Source organism: Oculina patagonica, chromosome 6 (assembly GCF_052425735.1).
Source record: "Oculina patagonica isolate OP01 chromosome 6, crgOcupat, whole genome shotgun sequence".
In the NCBI taxonomy this organism is placed as follows: domain Eukaryota; kingdom Metazoa; phylum Cnidaria; class Anthozoa; order Scleractinia; family Oculinidae; genus Oculina; species Oculina patagonica.
This window is the reverse complement of record NC_135763.1, coordinates 24356360-24380036: the sequence shown is the minus strand read 5'-3', so window position 1 is coordinate 24380036 and position 23677 is coordinate 24356360. Positions and strand designations below refer to the sequence as shown.

At 37.5% G+C, this 23677-nt stretch overlaps 2 protein-coding genes across 2 annotated transcripts; one reads left to right on the top strand and one right to left on the bottom strand.

Annotated features, from left to right (window-relative positions):
* Positions 1 to 1385: 1385 nt before the first annotated feature.
* Positions 1386 to 20344, bottom strand: LOC144657284 (tyrosine-protein phosphatase non-receptor type 11-like). The gene is made up of 17 exons (XM_078517612.1): positions 20217 to 20344; positions 20014 to 20136; positions 14632 to 14826; positions 13202 to 13324; positions 11803 to 11962; positions 10218 to 10328; positions 10012 to 10108; positions 9435 to 9514; positions 9062 to 9205; positions 7985 to 8116; positions 6366 to 6517; positions 5300 to 5367; positions 4515 to 4591; positions 4237 to 4311; positions 3329 to 3432; positions 2607 to 2655; positions 1386 to 1854 (listed from the first exon to the last, which is right to left on the bottom strand). Exons 1-17 carry the CDS (start codon positions 20228 to 20230, stop codon positions 1792 to 1794), a joined length of 1767 nt encoding a protein of 588 aa, XP_078373738.1. The 5' UTR covers positions 20231 to 20344; the 3' UTR covers positions 1386 to 1791.
* Positions 20303 to 23237, top strand: LOC144657283 (uncharacterized). Its single transcript, XM_078517611.1, has one exon. The coding sequence runs from the start codon at positions 20394 to 20396 to the stop codon at positions 22176 to 22178; it is 1785 nt and encodes a 594-aa protein (XP_078373737.1). The 5' UTR covers positions 20303 to 20393; the 3' UTR covers positions 22179 to 23237.
* Positions 23238 to 23677: the final 440 nt, after the last annotated feature.

The window sequence follows — 23677 nt, the reverse complement described above, 5'->3', positions numbered from 1 at the left end:
ACTCGTAGTTTTTACACAAGAAACAAAGTGTATAGTGGGATCAAACTTGGCCAAATGGTTGGGACTTTTAAATGAGAAAATATTTAAGGGAAAAGGAAAGTACTTTTCAAACTACTTTTTGGCTAAAAAATCCTGTTCCAGAGAAGTCAAATTACGGTAGACTACATAATAGCTTCAGTGTAATTCACTAAAATTCTACATTAATTTTGTTTTTAAAAAAATGCATGTTCTGTGCGCATCGGCCAGTTTTCCTAACTTCAAGTAAAGTTTCATCTCTAATTCCAGCCAAACATAATCAATGGTCATATTCAATTTATATTATAAAATACCCGTCTATCTACATTTCAATACCTGTTCTTTCATCAATCTATATATAACAAATAATTCAGTTCCCTTTATAGGAAAAAATGTCATTGAGTATTTAATAACAGAAACAAACTCCTGTAATCACACACTTTCAATAGACAGGGAAACAAAACAAAGAAACAGACTGATATAATTCCTGAGGATAATTCCTTATAATACAGCCTTAAACACGTGTGTTTTGGTGACTATTTCGGAATACAAAAGCGAAAACCTAATACATCACAGCTGTGTTATCAAATGTAATTAAGTTATAATTTTAAATTGGCTATTTCATACTACCGGTAAATTCTATTGTAAATAAGTTGCAATGTTAAACTTCAGATCTATGTAATAATAGAATGCAAAGTTAAAGAAAGAAATTTATTGAAAAGTTCCCTATAAATTTTCTGTGATTATTTCTCTGAAATGGTTAAACCTTTTCATACTAGGCCTGTTACTTTCCCTCGCGGTCGTTATTTTGATTGTTACGCTCGTTATTTGTATTGTCACGCCAATTGTCCGTAATTATAATTGGACTGTAACGTCAGTAACTTGCATGTCTTAGATTGTCACGCAACAATTCTTTACATAGAGAAAAACCAGCTGTAAAGGAAAGAATGCCTGACTAGTAATAGCACGTTCTCATCAATTCTGTGTTTGCACATACTTTGACATACAAAATTCAAGACCTTTTCTGTTTTTTTTTTCCCAAACCTTTAACCCTTGAGGCCATGTTACATGAGGCAAGTTTTCTTGCAACTTGCACACGTTGCATTGCCAGTTGCCTAAACATTTTTTACGTGTAACACCCCATTTTTGCAACCTGCAAGGCAACTAAATTGGGGAGAAAGTTTTTTTTTAAGGTGGGAGGGGGTTGTTGGTAAATAAAAAAAAAAAAAAAGGGATAGGTTGAGGAAAATATAAAAATAAAAATTTTTAGGGGGGGGTAATGAAAAAAAAAAAAAAAAGGGAAACAAAAAAACAAAATAAAAAATTTAAATTGTTAACAATAAGATGAAAAAAAAAATCCCCGTTAAAAAGGCTTTTATACCAGACTCGCTTTATTACTAAAATTACACGTCCAGAACAGGCAATTTGTTAAGCTGATAGATATTCAAAGTCAACACTACAAACTTGTTGCGACTCAAGCTAAACATCAGACTTTTTCCAGACAGTAACTTCATTTTCCATACTTTTCAAGGTTTTGTGCAAATATGTCAAGACTGTACAAACTCTGTGCACATCAATGACTTACACTGCAGTTATGTCAGTTGTCACGCATTACTTCTGTGACAGTGACGAGAAGCATTGTGTGACAACCATATAACGGCTGTGACAGAGTCTAAAATGGACGTCGATGAACAGAAATGTCCTAGTTGGTGTGCAAATAGGTATAAATTACAATATTTGTCTTCTTGTACAAAATGCGCTGATTTCTTTTTGTAATTATATATTTGCCATGTTTCTTGGAGCAAGTGGAGGTGGGGCCCCTTCGCCAAGAGGAGGAAGCTGAGGAGAAAATGGACTTAGATCAGTAACTATATAGACGGTACACAAAATGTGCAACCAGCAACAATAACAAAAACAAGCTTTACTCTCACAATGACATCAACAATCAACAATATAAGCCATGACCACTTCCACCACCACCACCATCACCACCACAACAACAAAATGTAACTGATTTTGCGAGCATCTTAGAGCTAAATATCAGCTACACACAGACATGTATCACTTTTATTGGTATCCGGACAAATCGCCCCTACTATCTGGACGATTAGCCCCCTACCTTATTCTACTACCCTTGGATTTGAAGAGTAGCATTATATAGCTTATATTTCCGAGCATTTCAAAAAGTACGCACAGTACAACGGGAAAGACAAGGCTACAACACCGGGAACTCCATGCCTCACTCATTAAGATAAGTGTGTGGGTTCTTTTACGTCCCCTGCTGACCGTAACACTGAAGATGCAGGAGACGGGGCCTACGATTTATCGTCCTTATCCGAGAACACTAGAATATCTAACCATTTCCGGATGTAATTGCAAAGGCAGCACATTCTCCTCAGTTATTTTAAGACCCTGAGTGTCGGTCCGGTCTGGGACTCGAACTGGAGACCTCCCGCACGGTAGTCCGGTGCTCTAACAACTCAGCTAACGGGTCGGCGGTTAAATAACAGCAACATAACATTCTAAGAACTTATGACATTCTGGAAGCTTTTAAACCAGCTTTTGTTCGTTGCATGGCCCGGGTCACTTACTCGAGGTGGAAGTTTCGGAGAAGCTGACGGCTCTTGCTCTTGTGGAAGCCTGAAACAAGATTGATTAAAAAAATGTAAGAATCACTGAGCAGGGGAATTAAGATAACAACAATTTACATTCTGTTTGTGATTTTGTAAACAAAACAAACAAAATACACTGAAAAATAGGAATTGAAATAGACTGAGCTGGATGGTTCTGAAGTTTGAATGAAACGTTTAACTGTGGCCAAGATAAGTCTTTTTATCTTTAAAACAAATTGACAAACGTCAAAACAGGGTTCGTACACTTTTTCAGGCCAAAACTTCAAGGACTTTTCAAGGAATTTCCAGGACCCTTCTTGGAAATCGAAAGGACTTTTTTATGAAATTAACCTCAAACCAACGATTTCCAGTCTGTTGTGCCGTTGATGTGCTTGCTGAAGAACTAAAAAAATCGCTTATTTTGGCGGTCTTCTCATTGCCTTGAAGCCTTTTGACGTTCAATAAAAAAGCAAGGACCGACAACCAATTTCAAGTATTTTCAAGGCGTTGAAATCGAACAGTCCCTGAAATTCAAGGGTTTTCAAGACGCGTACGAATCCTGTTAAAAGTTCGGGAGCCACATCAGGTCCACATCAGCCTCGTGCTGCCTCTGTTTTCGACCGTTAATAAAGTACGTTTCGTTAAAGTATGTTATGTTAAAGTATGTTATGGTCAGTCATGTAAGAAGTTTAATGACTGACCTTGGTGCAGGTTTGTCGACTTTGTACGCTGGTAGTGGCGGAGGAGCTTCAGTTTCCCCTCCTTTCCTTATGTTAGCCAAATTCCCATACACTGCCAGATTTGGCTGGAAAGAAAACACAAAATACTGTTATTTCCTATCACGACTCGATCAGTGACATATGTCTACCATGCAAAACAACAACAACAAACAATTGAGAAAACAAAATTACAAAGATTTTATAGTTCAAGTAATGCAATGTTTCTTTTTGTAAGCACAATGCTCCCCTCCTCGCTCGACCTGAAAAATTTGATTTCCATTTTATGAGTCTGGGATTGGTCGTTATTTGTGTCCGACAGTCCAGAATTCCAGAATCGAACAACAAACAATCAAAAACACTTCAAGTAAGCGTATCTCTGAAGAACTACTTCATCAGTATGAAATTTTTCCAGTAGTATTTTAGACATCTCCATCTATTGGGGGGAGGGGGTGGGGGGGGGGGGGTGGGGGAGGAATCGTGTGTGTGATGAGGTATCTCTTTATCCAGGCTTAAGATTTTATCGAAATTGTATCTTTTATAAAAAGATATGTTTATTAATCAATAAAAGATTACTTTAACGAATAAATCAATGAATGAATAAATATCAAATGATTGATTGAATGATTGCATGCATGCAAGAATGAATAAATGGAAGAATGCATATGAATGACTAAATAAATGAATGAATAAATAAAACAAAAAAAAAATGACTGACTGACTGACTGAGTGACCGACTCATTGAACGAACGAATGAAAGGCCAAAAAACATGTTTCAGCTGTGACACAGAAAAAAAAAAAACATGAGAAGCCCCTAAATCTCATCATTTCGAGAAGAGAATAATTCTCAGAGAAAGTGACTGTTAACGTATAAGGGAGCAGGTATTTCTTACGTTGTCACTGTTTAATCTGGCAGTCTCTGTGCTGATGTAATGCTGAATGGCTCTGTAAATAAATTCATACTGGGCCTGAAAGTAAAAAGAGGAATTCCAATGAGTGAGTGCATGTCGGTTTACAGTAACAAGGACAAAATAACAATAAAATTCATACATTTTGAAGAATAATGATTACATCTAAAAGAATGAGCAAGGAACAAAGGTGTGAACATTAGTGATTGCCATAAAGTTTCAAGATATCACAAAAGCATAAATATTTTTAACAGGAATCATACCTCTGTTTGCACCATACCAGATCTCTGTGCTCTGACAATCTGGATACTCTTAGAAATATCAATTTCACAATCAAGACCTGAAGTGGTTAAACAAAGAGACACTAACTTGAGTAATGATTCTGCAACTGCCAGTGATAAAAATCAAAAGCTGACACAAAGATTTTGGAACTCATCGGAGTTCCCTTCTTAATGTGGAAACTTGTTCTCGTTACGAGGCTTAATTCTAGCCTCATAACTGGCACCAATTGGTAGCCCTGGTTCTTGGATGGATGGTTAAATAATAAAAAAAAAAAAAAAAAAAAAAAAAAAAAAAAAAAAAAAAAAAAAAAAAAAAAAATAGCGCCAACCCCGAAAAAAAAAAAAAAAAAAAAAAAAAAAAAAAAAAAAAAAAAAAAAAAAAAAAAAAAAAAAAAAAAAAAAAAAAAAAAAAAAAAAAAAAAAAAAAAAAAAAATAAAAAAAAAAACGCCTCTCTTATAATTCGGGAAACAAACTAGGTGCTACAAAAAAGAAACACCATCTGCCAAATGCGCTATCCATCCAGGAACGGCAAACTTTTATGACAAAAACTGCAGGTTAGCTGCTTGTGTTAATTTAACTAAAACATCAAAGTTTAATCTAGTGTTGAGTGAAAACTGGAACCCCCCCCCCCCCTGCACTTCATGCTATGATGGTGGAATTCAAAATGGGGATTATTTTCCACCCTCCTGTTGACAGTTTAGTTAATGTCCCTATAATGAGTAACATGTTCCTCAGCTAAACACTAAAATGCAATTTACCACATTACCTTGTTCTTTGATCATTTTCACCAGGTTGTCTATTACAATAAATGTACCAGTCCTTCCAATGCCCGCACTAGAACCCAGATAAAAATGAATGGTGAAAATGAAAGTTACTACAATAATTTTTTAATGAGGAACTTACTGTAACAAAACTATTAAATATTTGTTTCTCTCAAATACATCATAGCTGACCGTGCTCAGGAGAATACGCAAAGAAACAATGCCAGGAAATGTGAAGGATTTCTCAGGTATACATTTATACTTGATCTTGGTACACTGTATGTTGTGCTGTTCTAAAATTTCTCTGCTAGAATGCTTTTTCGAGGAGTCATCTTAAGATAGTTTACAATAAGTTTTTTGAACCATAAGATTTCTGTGAATTAATTTAATTTGTCAAATTGGTGTTTATAAATTATGTTTGATACAGGGCATTTAAGGGGTCTAAAAAAAGGGGAAACAAAAACTGCAGATTAATTTTACTCTGATGAGTTGTAGTCTTAAACATGGCGTCACATTCACATCTCCCCTGGCATCATTGTCTCACTTTAGTGTCACCCTGTGGGGCTGATTGCCAGCACTTGACAAGAACACTGAAGAGGTGAAATCCTCTAATATACAGTAAACTCTCATTACAGCGGACACGCTCGGGGCTTCGTTTAGTGTCCGTTATAGTGAGAGTCCGTAATAGCGGGAGTCATTTCCAGTCAAACCTCTTTCGCCGGGGATCTGGATTTTGTCCGTAATAGCGAGTGTCCGCAATAGCAGGATGTCCGCAAGGCGAGAGTTGACTGTACAGTGAACTCTCTCTCTGTGTGAAATTCAGCCAGGTTGGGACAACATATCCTGTCTTGCTTATAGAAGTGTCTGTCTTACACAGGTGTCCAACTTGAGAGAGTTGACTGTATGTCAACTTGCTATCTCAGTGCTCTAAAAAAACTTGAATTCCAGGGCAGTTGAATGCATATCTTAGTTTACTGTTCAGTTGCCCCCGGAGCCAAAAAGCGAAGAGGCTACTGTTCAGATGATTAGCCCAACTTTTCTTGAGTCCTGTCACTTATAATAATACAGTACCTGCAATGTACGATAATCGGTCCAGCCATGGGAATGGACTGTTGTCTTCCATTTACTTCATGAAGAATAGTTAAGACAGGACTTGGGTCTTTTGGTACACCATGATCTGGCCATCCCGTGTAATGAAACTGATATATTGTACGAGGTATTGGCTGTTGAAGGAATATAATTACAGTGAAAAATCAATGACCTGTTCTTAAAAGACTCATCACTGAGTTGATTACATTTGCATTGATGTCTGCAACAGGGTTTGAAATAATAGACAGCCAACAGGGTAGGAAGGAAGTGGGAGGCGCGGTGGCCTAATGGTTAGCGCGCCGACCAGTCAAACGGCCCGGGTTTGAGGCCTGGCTGGGGCGCTGCGTTGCGTTCTTGGGCAAGACACTTTACTATCACAGTGCCTCTCTCCACCCAGGTGTATAAATGGGTACCAGCAGATTTACTGCTGGGGGGTAACCCTGCGATGGACTAGCATTCCATCCAGGGGGAAGTAGCAATATTCCTACTTGCTTAATGCTATGGAAACCGGGATAAGCTCCGGCTGTATGAGCCACTTGGCTTGGACACAGACTTTACCTAACAAGGCAGGAAAAAACCCAGGTTCTTTTGCCCAGGGCTAGTAAATTTGGCACTTGCAGGGTCAAGAGAAAATAGAAGTTTAGTGGCCTGGTGGGCAAGTGAAATAACCAGTACCCTTTAGTAGTCTTGTGAATCTGAGTGATGGCAAGAAATATTTCAGTGAGGGCAAGTGGAAACTGAAATTTACTGGCCCATTGGGCAAGTGGATTTCAATTTTTTTTTCTGTCCCAGTCATGAACTGGACTGATTGAGGATTGGACCAAACTTTCATCTTGATCAGCTATCTTGATCGTTTGCATTTTCTCTTGAAAAAAAAAATAATGTTTTATAACACACAATTTTGACACTATTTTTTATGGTTTGTCAGTGAAAAATCTCTACTGGTTTTACTTTTCACGGTTGTCTAGAAAGTAATAATTTCTTCTCTGGATCTAATATTATTTCATCAAAAGAAAGAATTTACTAGATCACTTTTTTTTTTTTTTTTTTTTTTTTTTTTTTTTTTTTTTCTTCTTCTTCTTCTTCTTCTTCTTCTTCTTCTTCTTCTTCTTCTTCTATCTATCTATCTATCTATCTATCTATCTATCTATCTATCTATCTATCTATCTATCTATCTATCTATCTATCTATCTATCTATCTATCTATCTATCTATCTATCTATCTATCTATCTATCTATCTATCTATCTATCTATCTATCTATCTATCTATCTATCTATCTATCTATCTATCTATCTATCTATCTATCTATCTATCTATCTATCTATCTATCTATCTATCTATCTATCTATCTATCTATCTATCTATCTATCTATCTATCTATCTATCTATCTATCTATCTATCTATCTATCTATCTATCTATCTATCTATCTATCTATCTATCTATCTAGTGAAGCAAAAGCATTATTTTGTTAATGAGATACATTGTGTCCCTATTAAAGCCTCAGAGTTTTTCCTGGGCTTGTTGCTGTTTTTTGATTGCCAGCATCATTACATATTCCTAAACAAGGAATAAAGTAGTGATATATTAAAATACTCACATTGCTATCTGACGTCAATTCAAACTCCCTTAGTGTGTAATCAGTAAACTCTGTCTCCTTCATATGTCGGACATGGTATGGACCAACGTCTTTGGTGGTTTCAGGATCAGGCCAGTAACGAGTGCACTTATTCTGCAACGATATAAAGTGTAATAATAACAATTACAATAAATTACAGTACAAACTGAACTCTTGATTTGGGCTTTATTTTAGTAGCTTAGTAACTACTGTACTGGTATGTGATCTTGGCTTTCACTTGTCAAAGTCTATACACACTAGCTACATGTATGCATTATTCACAGACCAAATCATCCCAGTCAGATGGATGCCTGAAGGGCTGCAGAAACATTTCACACCCTCCCCCCTTCCTCCCCCCCCCCCCCAGAAATTGTGGTTTTTCATCAGCTATCAGGCACAGCAGAACAAAATGGTTTCCAGACAACTGTTTGTAGGTCAAAATAATAACTTTTTTGGAATAGCATTGTTTCTTTGTCTTTTGCCTCTTTCTTTGTCTTTTGTTTAACTATGGCTAAGCCTTTGGAACCTCTTTTTTCAAACAGTATCTCAGTTCGTCTTAGGGCAAATTTTAAGGGCCAATGGTGTTCCTCATTTCAAGAGATGGTAGGCCACCAAAATTTGAAGCGGACAGAAACAACTGGGTGGGTGACTCTCTGTAAGACAATGAATTTATGAACAATGGAGTGGGTGACACAGTGGTTAATGGTTATTTTTTTTTTTTTTAAAAAAAAAAAAAAAAAAAAAAAAAAAAAAAAAAAAAAACCTTGTCCTGTTAGATAATGTATATTGGGCCTCCATATTAAGCGAGGCAGATTCCAGATTTAACAACTGGCCGGAGTCATTGTTTTCTTTGACAAGATACCAGCTAACAAACTGCCTCTTTTTTCCCAGGAGTATAAGTTCAAGTAGTTCCTGTGATCTGACAAAAAGGCCTGGGAAGGACCTGCAATGGTCTTACTTCCCAACAAGAGGAGTAGAAAAAGTCCTTGTCCCTAAATGCTATGGAAACCGGGATAAGCTACTGGAGTTCGGATCAGTTGGTTGAGTGAGACTTCTTACCCTTCCTCTCTCAACTTCTTTTGTTGTCATGACGATAATTCGGCTGTTCTCCTGAAAAGTCATTTTCCAGAAATCTTCCACAGTGCTTGGAAGGCAGCCCTGAGCTGCAATATACCGCTTGGCTGATTCATCTGAGCCACTGGGCTGTGGAAAATGATCATTAGATGAATTACTACATATTCTTGGAAGACACCATTTTAATTAATGTTTTTGTTTGTTTGCAGAATTTGGTGATTTTTTATCAGAATTAAGCTGCACATTCATGAAAGAACTAAAATCAGAAAGTTGTAGGTAGAAGTTATGTTAGTTTGTGGCATTTATCATGCCACTTCAATGATTGGATTTTTAAACCAACTTCAGCTGTTAAACTTACCCCAACAAAGTTTGCATTGACATAGTCTGATCCAATAACATTGGGGTCACCATCTTTCAAAATAACTCGACTGTGATCAACTGTAAGGATAAAGTAATGAACAAATAAAATTAAGAGAATGTCTCAGTATCATAATGATTATTGAATATTATTTGAAATAACAATGTGAGTTCACATGCCTGCTTTTTTACCTACAGTTCAATAAACCTTTTAAATTAAGTTAGCTACAAGTGATTTCTTCTCAGATTAATTTTAATCCTTACCATAGCGCCAACAGCAGATATTACTAACCCTTCTCATTTTTGACGAGTCATTCCATATGAAAACCACTTATTGTTTTTTTTTAAACGCACATACAGTGGAACCACAGTGTAATGAAGGGCCAAAGGACTGGCAAAATATGTTTGCTAAAACAAGGTTTGGTTACATTGGGGTTCTTTTCCATATATTTTACTATACTGAAACGAAAAATATTGTACGTTATACCGAGGACTTCGCTATAGTGGGGTCCATTTAATCATGGTTTCACTGTATGTGGTAAATCCTTTAGAATCATGATCAGTTGGGCATGACTCACATGGTAAGATGTTCTTGTATCTGTTTTTAGCCTTATTTTCAGGTCTCTCTCCTTCCTTTCTACTGTAAAGATGTTTACTTTCTTGCTTCTGTAGAACCTGTGTGGAAAGAACAATGATCAGAAACAGCAGACAAACAAAAAAACTACTGCTGGCAATTATTATGATCATGCTGAAAGTCTTTGTATCTGTTGTTTGAAAAACTCGCCTCAAACTCTTCATAAAACCCAGCCTTTCCAGACACACTTTTGTTTTCTTTTTGTAGCACTCTGACTCGGTCCTCAATAGCCGCAGCATTGATTCTTGTAGCATTAAATGGCTGAAACCACAATGATGTAAAAAAGTCAATACATTAAGTTTGAGAAAGCAAACATCTCTTGTTGCAGAGTTCCCATTAACGCACAGGTGTGCGTCATATACGCACAAAAAATGAAAAGGACGCACAGTTTTTTGCCAAAGTGCGAAAAAACAAGTTCCGACAAGTTAGGAGACTGGGTCTAGTAGGTCCTACCCAAACATCTTTGCGATCATCTTAGCATGTGCTTCAGTGAGCCGCCATTTTGTCACTCGTCATGTCAACACAAAAGACTTTATTCGAAATTGTTCAGCATTCAACATCGAGGAAACCTAAAAAAAGGAAACCTGAAAGTGATAGATCTCCGGGATGATGCCCAGCTGAAGAAACGTAAGTTTTGTCCTAAATGGCTGGAGGAGTTTCAATGGTTAAAGTATGAGTCGACTGAAAAACAAATGAAGTGCAAAGTTTGCCTCGATGCGTATGGCCATTTTTTGTGCGTATATGACGCACACCTTCGTTAATGGGAACTCTGGACTTAATAAGTATGTCAGATTAAGAAAACGAAGGGCACACTTTTATTCCAAAAATAAAACTTTATTAATTATGTTATCACCCAGTCTTGGGTTTTGTCTCTGTGTGTTTAAAACAATACAATTAGTAATAGGCAGGGGACCCCTGAAAAGCAAAAGGACCCCCAACTTTTTGGAACTGGGGGTCCCAAGGACCCTAACTTCAACACTAGTGGGAACTCTGTTGTTGTACATTAAATTCCTTCCTTTACAAGAGAAGTATAACATGATTCAAGATGAAAATGTCAGAGTGATGAGATAGAACTATAAACTTATACCTGCTTTCCGTGTTACGTACGTAGGTGGCTATCTTTCAACATCTATCTTTAGAGGCATGTTCTTAAACCCGAAACAACGAAACAAAACTACTGAAATAAACCACAGAGACAACTGAAATGAAACCGCTGAAACAACCAAAATGGCTAAAATGAGTGAAATGAATTGAGAGCTAGCCGTTAACAGTCTTACCTGAGCGTTATTCAGTCTAACCAAAGTGCTTTCTAGGCTAACCAGTTATTCAGGCTTATCAGGGTGCAAGGTGCACTCCAGTTAGCCTGAATCGCATCCTGGTTACGGTAGCCTGTTTACAGTTAGCTCTCAATAATGGAAATGAGCTTTGATTGACGTTTCTGTTGTTTCAGCGGTTTTGTTTCAGCTATTTTGGTGGTTTGCTTGTTTCGTTTCAGTGGTTTCGTTTTGTTGTTTCCGGTTTTAGTTCATGCCCCCTCTTTCGACATTGTCTTTCCACATGCTGATTAAAATGAGCCAATCAAAACTGTTGAGAAGGTCATGCTAGTGGGTTGTGATTAGTGGATTTTGATCCATCATGTTTGTTTAGAATGTCGAAAGGTGGATGTTGAAGGACAGTCACTATGCATGAAATACTGAAAGTGGATGGGAGATCTGTGTGCTGCACTTGTACTTACCGTTTTAAGTTGAACCACAGTGCCAGATTTCTCCACCATTGGATTTTTCTTGTAATGTTCGACAAGATCTGTCAAGTCATCAAATTTCTCTCCACCACCCACATCATACTTGCCGTCAGTGTGGTGACGTATCATCACATGTGTGATCTTGTCTTCCAGTCTAAATAAACATCACATTTTGTATCCTTACCATACATTTTTAATGTTACAACTTACAGTACATATTTTTTTTTTTTTTTTTTTTTTTTTTTTTTTTTTTTTTTTTTTTTTTTTTTTTTTTTTTTTTTTTTTTTTTTTTTTTTTTTTACCCCCCCCCCCCCCCCCCCCCCCATTTTTTCAAAAATAAAAAAAAAAACAAAAAAAAAAAAAAAAAAAAAAAAAAAAAAAAAAAAAAAAAAAAAAAACAGACAAAAATTAAATCAACACATACATTAACATATTTACACAAAAATTTACACAGTTTTTTAAACAAAAACATTCCAACTAGTAGATTAACAACTACATGAGTGCATGCATTTTCTCCCACTTCTTGCCTTTACCTACCTACCTACCTACCTACCTACCAACCTACCTACCCACCTACTTACCTACCTACCTACCCTACCTATCTACCCTACTTACCTTCCTACACGTACCACCTTACCCACCCACCTACCTACCTACCTACCTACCTACTCGACCGTGATCAAACGACAGAAATATGCAAAAAACAAGAAAAGTACATTAAAGATAAGGTTTTAATTTTCACAGTATAAAGATTGGTAAATAACCTGTTTCTTGAGGATTTACTAAGTTTTTTTGAGCTTTACTAAAAAAGTTCTACATGTTGAAAATAGTGACATGAGGACTTGTCAGCGCCATTTTGTCAAAGCACTTTGGTTTGGATGTGGAAAATTTAAAAAGTAAAAAGACTCGTTTACCTGTGGAAATGGGAAAATGTTTACCCGCAGCAACTGTTTTATCGATCCTTGCTCATACTAACACTTAAGATGAACGAAATTCCCCGAAATAGGAAGAAAAGCTGCCTGTGCCTTTGACCGCAGTTAACATACCTACCTACCTACCTACCTACCTACCCCCCCTACCCACCCTACCTATCTACCCTACTTACCTTCCTACATGTACATACTTACCGACCCACCCACCCACCCACCTACCTTCCTACCCACCCACCCACCCACCCACTGTCCACCAACAACACTATGTACCTACCTACCTACATGTACCTACCAATGTACCTAGTTTATTTAAAACAGCAGGTTCTATACTGTAGCCTTGCCACCCCTTTTTGCTCTTAGGGTTCTGTCTCCCCCCACCCTCCCACCCATGTCCTTTTCTTTATTTCTGACAAGCACCAATCAATGAGAAGACTTATGCATCCATCCTGAGTATAACTAACCTGACTGTGAGAACAAAGTCTCCTGGTTTGCTTTGACTTTCTCTCACCAGGAAACTTCCGTTCTTTCCCTTGTCCAACATCATAGTTTCTGCCTCTTTACCAGACATGTGACCATGGAACCATCTGATAGCAAAACACATTACACTGTTATGTAAACAAACATGTACACAAATTGCTTGCTTCATTCAGTTTTATCAAGGTAACCTGTGATAGATTAGCATTCCATCTAGGGGAGGGTGGGGGTAGCAATACCCCTGGTCTCTTCTAGCTGGCCTCTTGACTCAGGTGAAACATCTTCCCAGATCTTTTGCGATCTTTATAATCTTTTAAGACCTGCCAAAATAATAATCTTGCAAGGATCCTTAAAGAATCTACGAATATCTTATAAGACCTTAGCAAAGATCCTGGCATAAATCTTTTCAAGGATCCATCACGACCGACAAGGATTTGAGGAGGATTTTACCAGGATCTTTAATTAACCCTTTCACTCCGGTGGGAAATACCACATTTTTGTAAAACGGTAACTATGGCCCTGAAGACCACATACTTTATCTCATTTAAATGGTATTGTTCGTGGCATGTCATAAATCACACTAACAGACATAGAGGAAGTCACTGTTTTAATTTAAAGGCGACAAAACCAAAAAAATAAAACATCAAAAAATATCTCATTCCGCCTTTATTTTGGGTATACCCCTAAACTATAGCTTAATTTGCAGCTCTAAATGTGAGGGTTGTTGTCAGATATTAACTTGATTTTAAAAGTTAAAGAGGAAAAAGTTGTAAAAGTTAAAAAGACAGATCTGTTCAAGACCATTTTTCTGTTCAAATTTCATACAAATTGACCAAATATTGAGCATGTAATGGCATCTTGTGCCATATGGCACTCTTGGGAGTGAGAGGGTTAATAAATTCTTTGCAGGATCATAAATGAAGATCCCCAAATAAAAGGTCCTTACAAACCTCCAACATAGAACTGATTGGTGGTATGACAACTATGTCCAGAATGGGAATAGAAACCCCGAAGAGAGAGAGGCTTTCTTCAACATAAAAAAATCATTGCTGCATCGTTGTTGGCAAATGGTTTTCCATTATAACACTGAAAGTGAATACAGTTCCAAAAAATGGTATAGGGTATGAGTTTCAAAGTCCAAGCAGCACACCCCCACCCAAATATGTACAGAGTACCCCCCCTCCCCCCCCCAACTGGGCTTACAAACATCCTATAAACATGATCCTTGGAAAGGCTTTTACTTCATTTTAATCAATAGATACTCTGGGTGGACCATCTTTCCCATATTATTATTATTATAAGTACACAATTATTATTATTATAAGTACATAACACAATGCGAATGATAAGACCTTAACTTTTAACATGAGGTGTAATGTATCTGAAGTAGCAAAGAAATTGTTAAATAAATTCTAACCTTTCTGTTGTGGGATCTGTAGAGTTTAAGGGGAATTTCATCTCAATAACTTGACCATTCTTTTCTCTAAGCTGCCCAGGATTTTCTGTATAATACTGGATTAATTCTGACAATGTGGCAAACTTCTCCCCTCCATACAAGTCATAAAAATCTCCTGTGTTTTGGATTTTTATGTGCGTCACCTCACCATCTCGCCTACAGATAAAATAAATATAATAATAATAATATTACTATTATCCCTTTTAAAGACATAATTATAATTTTCAACACCCTTCTTACCAATGATGCACTTTCAAGCTTGCAACCTTACACTGATATTATTACAAATGTAGGATAGAAAACAATCAATATTAATTGTGAACATCTGAATGAATATTTCCAAAAGTTGTTTCATTCAAAACATAAAAATATGGTTCTTGTATTCAAATATCCCTGTTAAGGCAAGTGAACTTTCAAAGTGAACTCTCTCCTTAGAATTAACTAAGTATGCACTTTCAAACTTGAAGTCATTAATGGGAAAGAAAATGGAGATACTTATAATAATTAACATCTTGAATATTTCCACTACTTGTTTCATTTTGAACATAAAAACAGACAAAGAGGAAGCATTTACATATTAATTTTATGCTTAAGGTGGCTCGTACCAGTTTTTCTTGCGTGGGAAGTCTGGTGACTAGCGCGCGCGTCACGCTTCATACCCACGAGTCACGCGCGAGATTTGAAAAGGAAAACAAACATGGCGGCCCAGCGCGAGGTTGCTTTTCTTCAATTTAAGAAAAAATTCAGCGTTCAACTGAAGCTGTTTCAACAAGAACATTTTAAGTAAACTTAATGTTCGTCAGACAAAATGTTTTCGGATCTCACTGCTTGAGTTACAAAAGCAAATTCGCATGTGCTACGATCGATCTTGTCGGAGATCGTGAGTCAATTTTCGTTTTAGCTTATTTGAGCTCGCTGTCAAACACATGGTTATTCAAACAAAGAAATACTTAACAGTAAGACCTAAGAGGCACAACTGGCGCCAACTGAAACTGGCTATATCCCATGAAATCCTGAGCCGAATAGTTTCGTAGACAAAGCGAGGGGAAGTCCACGCGTGTTGCGCGCGTATGTGCCCGCAAATATCAGCGGTAGTCAGAACTGAGCATGAGTAAATGCCAAACTTTTAAAATCGAAATTTTGAAGTGCACGGAAACGCGCGTGGGAATTATCTAATTCGCGAAGGCTTTAGCAAGAAAACTAACTCGATGACCCCTATTTTTTATTGCCCTGATATTTTCCTTTTTTGTAAAGGAAACATGAGAAAAAATCTAAAAAAATTCTACGAAAGGAATTTTTAATTACTTACAAATTGCCCTTTTTTGCATTTGCAGAAAATCCGCTTCGTAGAAATTTTTTAAAATAATTATACAGTTTCTTTTTCAGATGCCAAAAGTTATCACGAGAAAAAAAATGGGGGTCATCGAGTTAGTTTTCAAGATATAAGCACCGGAAGCTGTAAAGGGTCCTAAAAACCATTGGCTATCGTTGCCATGGTAACCACTGATGACGTAATTATCGATATTTTGGATCAACAACACAATGGGTAATTTAATCATACAAAAATTTTGTTACGATCTTTAATTGATTTTTTGGCCATTTTCTTTCAAAGGTCGCACAGTCAAAAACCTGAAAACTGGTACGAGCCACCTTAAATGGGAAGCTTTCAAGTTTGTTGCAGCTTCACTAAATTAAAACTGAGAACAATAACAAACAATATCCCACAATATTTGGGTTTGACCATGCAAACTGAAAATATGTTTCAAAACAATGACTTTGTTACCCTGGGTACCAGAGGATTTTTTCTCGCGCCCGGTGAATACTTCGGCGGCCGAAGGCCGTTGCCACGAGTGGCGAAGCCGCGAGAAAAAACCTCTGGCGCAGACTGGTTTGATTTACCGTTCTCGTTGAACTTTGATCTTTTTTCTCGTATTGCATTTAAACCAATCACAGTGAACATCTCCCACTGTTATCACATGCACTGGCACGTGAAGATATGAAGAGGTGTGAAGTGGCGGTATTTGTTGATGGCGTTCGCTGGAGTTTATAAAACAACTCCCGTGTGTCGGTTATGTGAAGCTAGTGTTGTGTGCAATGGCGGGTATTACAGCCTTGTTTCGGAAAATGCACAATCTGTCTGTAGGGACGCATATCCTATATACCGACGAATAGAAAAATTCGAAGCTACAGTAAAAGAAATAACAACTATTGAGTGTTAACAAGACTGTTACAAAGAAAATCTTGCCCGCTGGAAGGCAGAAGCTAAAAATGAGAATACGCGTTCAAAGCGCTGTTCCAGTAATTAAAACGTCTCATGGTTCGTCAACGGAGTTCACTAACCGGCGCCCTGTTGAGGAGACTAGACCGCCAAAACATCCTTTCGGCGAATAAAATTTGAAATTCCATCTAAATGCTCGGCGCTTAGATTATCAGCACCATTAGCTTGCAGAACAGGCGGTTTATTTTGCGGGTCCCGCGAAGCAGCTTCCTACAGATCTTTGTCGAACGTTTTCGCAATCTTTAAATCCTCGGAATCCCCCATTTCGGCGGCACTTACTATGAAAACCTCAAGACATTCCACAGGCGTCTTTCGATTTCACGCAGTGTTCGCTATATTTATACACCAATTACAGCGTTGGTTAGATTAAAAGACCCATGGGAGGCCATAAGAAGCCAATCAGCTTTCTAGTCCAGATTCTGGACTAAACTGATATAAACAGGCTTGTCATTGGCTCGGCGCTATCAAAGCAATAGCGCACTGTTCCAGAGGTTTTTCGCGCGGGTCACAATAAAGACATGACTGGCACCGGAAACCGCGCAAGAAAAACCTCTGGCACCCAGGGTATGACTTTGTGTATTTATTAAGGAAAAAAAAGCTTGCATAATCCATTATTACAGTAGATAGTGCATGAAGTTTGTGCTGCACCTATATATTTTTTATTAGTCAATAATATTTATTTTGACTTGCCTCCTAATTTCTATTTATTATGTTCTGGTTTAAATTTGCATTTTTAATTAACTTATAGTCATAATCATAGCCATAGTCATAGCAATTAAATTGCTATGACTCTTGGAAATTATGTCCAAGGGGAAAGGCGCAGTGAGATAAACCCTATGTGAAGCACTAACCCAAGAAACAAGGCCAGACCACGACACTGGGAACTCTGTGCCCTACTGTTTGTGATAAGTGTGTGGGTTCTTTTACGTCCCCTGCTGACCATATAACACTGAAGATACAGGAGACAGGGCCTACGGTTTATCTTCCTTACCCGAGAAGACTAGTCTGTGAGAATATCTAACCATTTGCAGATGTCATTGCAAAGGCAGCATATTCTCCTCAGTTATTTTAAGACGGTCCTGAGTGTTGGTCCGGTCTGGGAGTCGAACCCGAGACTTCCCGCACAATAGTCCAGCGCTTTACCAACTGAGCTAACCGGTCGGTGGTTTTTATCACTACTGTCAGAGTATTGCATCTTAGGAGGTTAATATTTTTGGAACTTTACAGTATGATTCCCCTCCCCAAAATGCAAATCAATGCTGAATTCGTTTGCCATGGACCTTTATTCCCAACTGCACAGCATTGAAAAAGGAGCAGATCAGAGAATCAACAATAGATGACTTTGAAGTAATAGTAAAGAGATAAATAGTAACATGGCCTTTTCTACAAAGTGGCTTGGTTACTTTTGTTGCTAATTACAGCAATGCACAAATCAAGAAATCAAGAATACAGCTGATGTACCACATGTGTAAGTACGACTGGGCTAGTCACTATACTTCCTGAATTTAAAATTCAGTTGCAAAAATGATAAAAGAAAGAAATAATTCAGTCTTTAAATAAGGCAGCTGTTTAAAATGTGAATTGGTCCAATAGGGAAGAATTGATATTGGCTCATTTCTACTCATGCTGCCTCTTGGACGTTTATTATTTGGAAGAATTGCTTTCTTTTGTTTTATTGATTTCATTTTTGTTATGCTTCAAGGATGTTTTGTGCACTGAGCTTACTTGTGGATAATTGTTATTTTCTAACAATTTTTGCAGAACTTTTGTTGGGTGACAGGATAAAAACACTCGTTAATCCGATCGAACAGGTCAGGTGGTTAAAGCTTTGATGTTTATTCAAGTTTAAAAGACAAATATTATTTTCTTATGTAGCTTTCCCACTGCTTGGGCACTTTTCTTTCCATTTTGAGTTTAGAACACATGCAGGCTCTACATATATAGGTTACCCATGGCTACCACAGTAAGATTATTAGTAATGTGGAAAATTAAACGGTATCTATCAATAGATTGAGCTTTTATTAAAATGGCAACTTTAAATTTAAAATGCAAATGTTAGAAGAGGATCTACATAATCTAATTGATTTTTTCTGCAGCTAATTGACAGAGCAAATTACATATTCTCATGAATTTAGTTTACAGGCCATCTCACATAAGGAAATAGCATATTGTTATAATTATTTTTCAATAAATTTTAATTTCCATCAATTTTTCAGTTTCTTATTTCAAAACTTGGAACTTTTTTTTACAAACTGTGCTTGGAAAAATCGGCGAAAGAGAAATTTAGTCAACAGTAGTCAAATATTAATTTTCTTCTCACATGACCACGGATGCGTTACACCAATAATCCTGCTGAAACGAAAGATGTTTCACTTTTAAAAACTTTAGCCCCAAACTGATAACTAAGGCAGCGATATGGTAATACTTTTTAACTTAAAAACAGATGTCTTTTTCGTGACGAAGGGAAATTTTGTAAGATTGACATCTGCACAAATGCGTAGGTGTTATTAAACTTCCAAAATGTGTTTTTGACTTTCTTGGAGGTTGTCAGCCCAAATTTCCCCTTCAGGAAGAAAAGTGCAAATTTTTAGACTTCGTGAAGTGTAAATCGGGTCAGATTAAAGGTCTTATGGATTTAGCGTTCCTGATATGAACTAAAACTGTCGAAAAAATACACGTCCTACTATTACATGTCGCCTGGTTATCGTGCTTTTAATGTATGGATGTGAGATGTGCAAACAAAATGCAAAATATTAGCACACATATAATATTTCGCTGACAATTTTGTTCACGAACTAACTGCATCGTTAGATTCCCGTTAGTTCTCCAGCTTAAATAGCCAACTCAAGGAACAAAAAAAGTGCCAAATGACGGTAGTTTCACTTTTGCAACTCTGCAGATCAGCCTACATGTAGATCTTCAAAATGTGAACATTCTGGATCCAAAAATTAGGACAGCCGCTAAAACACTCTGTCTGTTTGCAAGCAATATTTAAGCAAGCGTAGCTCTGACATCTTATCTCCACCCAACGCTTCTTTTTCTCTTATTAGCGAGTGAATAATTACCTCACTGATAGAGTGAAATCTCCTGGATTACTCTTGCTTGGACGGACAAGATAGCTTCCATCGAAACCTCGCTCTAACAACAACTTTTCGGCGTCATAACCAGATATGGAAGTATGAAACCACCTAAAAGCGCAAGGAAAACCCACGCTTGGTTAGAAAAACGAAGGACAAGATCTTCATCTAACGAAGCATTGATTAATTACCTTCTTGATGGCATCTTTAGGCAATGAATAAACCAAAGGTTAGCAGCCCAAAATTGCAGATCCTTGTGATCTGTGGACTGTGATCAGGAAGTGATCATTCACTCCTCCCACAGGAAGCTGGAACTTAGCCTCGACTGCATGCTAGATCCAGTCCAACTCGATTATTAAATTTTCAAAATGGCGGACGAAGGCAGCAGTTCAACACATAAGGAAAACCTTGTTGATTTCCCTCCTGCTAACCTGTTAGAGGCTCTTATTTCATCGTTTCCAAACGAATGGCGTGGTATTTTTGCAGCGCTAGATTCTCAGCACTTGCCTGTTCAAGCTGCAAAGTTTTGGCTGGAGAAGAAGCCATCAAGCGAAAAGTTGTCTGACATACCACCAAACTGGAACGATTTTATTGAACATCTTGTCAGCGATTTTCCTGTTGTGTTGAATGATAAGCTCTTCTTCAAACCAAAGATTCTGCTTCTTCCTTTAAACATGCAAAGGAATACTCTGGCGTTTATTTCGCACCATAGCTATTTCTTACCTATGGAAATTTTGGACAAGCTGGTTCAGTGTTTGAGTAAATTCTCCACGGAGTTGGAAGGTTGGAGAGCTACCTATCTTAAGATTCTCGAGTCAAAACTAAAGGAGTTCAAACGATCTAAAAGCGAATGTTTGGATTACAAGGGCCAAAATAACAATAGAGAAAAGGATTTATTTCATACTGATCTCATCACTGGGGATTCAAAATCTAGGTTTGAAGAACTTGTTAAAAAGAACCAAATGGTGGAGTCTTCTAGAAAAATTCCTTGGTTTAGCCATTTTTTGGACAGCGAAAGTAAGGGAGACAATGGGAATACTTTAGAAAAACAACCATCAACACACAGAGAAAATAATGTTGTTGACCAAGTTGATATTGACATGGTTGATTTAACAGGAGATGTTGATTTGCAATCGAAAACGACACTGCGGGAAATTCATCCAGGCTCTTCTCATGACTTTGATGATAGTGATATTGAAATTATTGAGGTCGCTGAGAGTTCAAGTAAACAAATAAGAACTGAAGACAGCACAGATGTAAATATTAAAGAATTAACAGTGCCACCTCCACCAGAACACTTAATCATTGACACAGAAGATGTTCCGGAACACTTGATCACAGAAGAGGCAGCTAAAGCTGGGTCAAATCTTAGTGATGCTCTTCAACTGAAAGTCTCTGCTTTGCAAAACTTGCTGACAGGCCAAGACATCAAGGAAGACAATTTTATTAATGAACTTGATATATTTTCCACATGCAGCAGTCTTGAAATGGAACATGTCTGTACCCAGTTGAACCTTAAAAGTATACAAGAATCCTTAGCTATTTCTTTGTGTACGCAGTTTGTCGTCTTGCCAACAGAGCCAAGTTTTAGCAATGCAGCCATTTTTGCAACCCACTGTCTTTTACCCAAGGTGCAAGAGTTAAAGCAAGCTGCCTCAAGAGCTCTGTTCACTGCCATAAGCTTGTTTGCCAAAAAACATTCAAGGGCATTTTGCCATGGTGTTATTATAAGACTGGTTCAGCAATCAAATTTTGACACTCCACAAGTAGATCTTGTCAATAAAACCATCAAAGAATGTCTCAGTGAAGATACAAGAATTCACTTGTTGGAACTTATATTTTCAACCAAGTTAGATAGTCAAGGTTGTCCTTTCTCATGGTCAGAGAACATTGTTTCAGTTGTACAGACAGTGGTTGATTTAAAACCAGAGTTCAGCAGTGATTTGTTTGGAATCTGTACAGGAGTGTTGGAGCAACAATCGCGCCACTTGTCAAAGTCTCTGAAGTTTGCCAAGATGTTGTTAGCTGTTATTAAGACTTATGGACAACATGTTTCAATGTATTTTAACACATTTGTGCGCATCTTGGAGGGGAATGATACTTTTCTCAAGAAAGCAGGCTTATCTGCCCTTCAGAAGATCTCAAAGAACTGAACTATACTTTCTGTATGATGGTTGGAATTAAAGTTAAATCATAGTTAGAAAAAATTCATTTAGTGTTTATCTATTTACCAATTAGATGGCAAGCTCAAGGCTTCTATTGGGAGATAGTTGGCAAGTAGTTGGTGTGTAGTCTGATTGTCCAGGTGGGAGTAGTTCTGAAAAGAACTAGTCAGTCAGTCAGTCAGTCAGTCTGCCCATTGGTCCGTCCGTCCTTCCTCCCATTAGTCAGTCAGTTAGTCAGTCAGTCAGTCAGTCAGTCAGTCAGTCAGTCAGTTAGTAAGGGAAACACTTAATAGCTCATCAGAGCTAACGAACCTGTGGCCCACCTTTTGACCTATTTACAATATTAAAATAAATACTTAAATACTTAAGTATACAAAGTCAATAATATATAAAATCAAAGTGGCTATGAGCCACTTAAATCGGAAAATGAATTGATAAAACGAGAATATGAAAGGTCTCGCGCGACAGCACTGAGGCAGTGATTAAAATGCCGACAGATTGTGTGAATGACATAACGGTCTTTATTTGAAAATAGCCTACATGTCAAAGCATTAGTCCCTGTTTCACAATAAATATTCTGTTCAAGCTCCGGGGACAAACGCTTATATAACGACAAAAAAGTTAGCTTAAATTGAGGAAACCAGTCGGTAAAATAGCCACTATTTATTTTCCATCAAAAACGCACACCACGCACCTATTCTAAGTTTTGACAGCACTTCTTGCAAACGCTCACTCGACATCAAACCGCAAACAATTTACCCGTTCGTATTTCCTTGGCGTGATGTATTCATCACTCAAAGTGGAAAATACTTCCCTTGGGAAACTTACGGGAAGTGACAGCCAAAAGTTTTCACTTTTATTCAAGTTTTAAACTGGCAGTTTCTGGTGTTTCTGGAACGAAAATAAGGCTTAATCATCGTGTCAGTGGCCTTTCATCACAAGGGCCAAAAATCGTCATTTTTGAGATCCCCATATGGGGGGAACTCATTTGATTCTTTTGGACCTGGAGCGAAGATTAGGCTGAATCCGTGTGGTGGCATTCCCCAAAACGACCCCCAATGTACATAATATTTGTAAATTTTAAACTAGCAGTTGTTAGTGTTTTTGGAGTAAAAATAAGATTAATCCAAGTGGATTTGGCAATTAATCACAAAGACCAACAATCGTCATTTTGAGTTCCCCATGTGGGGGAACTAATTTGATCATTGTGGGCCTGGATTGAGCAGTCGGCTGAATCCACGAGATAGCATTTTCCCAAAAAAATAATCATTTTGTGTGCTTCCCGTGTGGGGACATCATTTGACACTTTTGGACCTGGAGTTAACATTAGGCTTACTCCAATGTACATTTTAAGTTTCAAACTGGCAGTTTGTGGTGTTTCTGGAGTGAAAATAGGGCATAATCTAAGAAGTGGTGATATTTCATCGCAAGGAAACAAAATCGTCATTTTGAGTTGCCCATGTGTTAGGAAACTCATTTGAATCTTT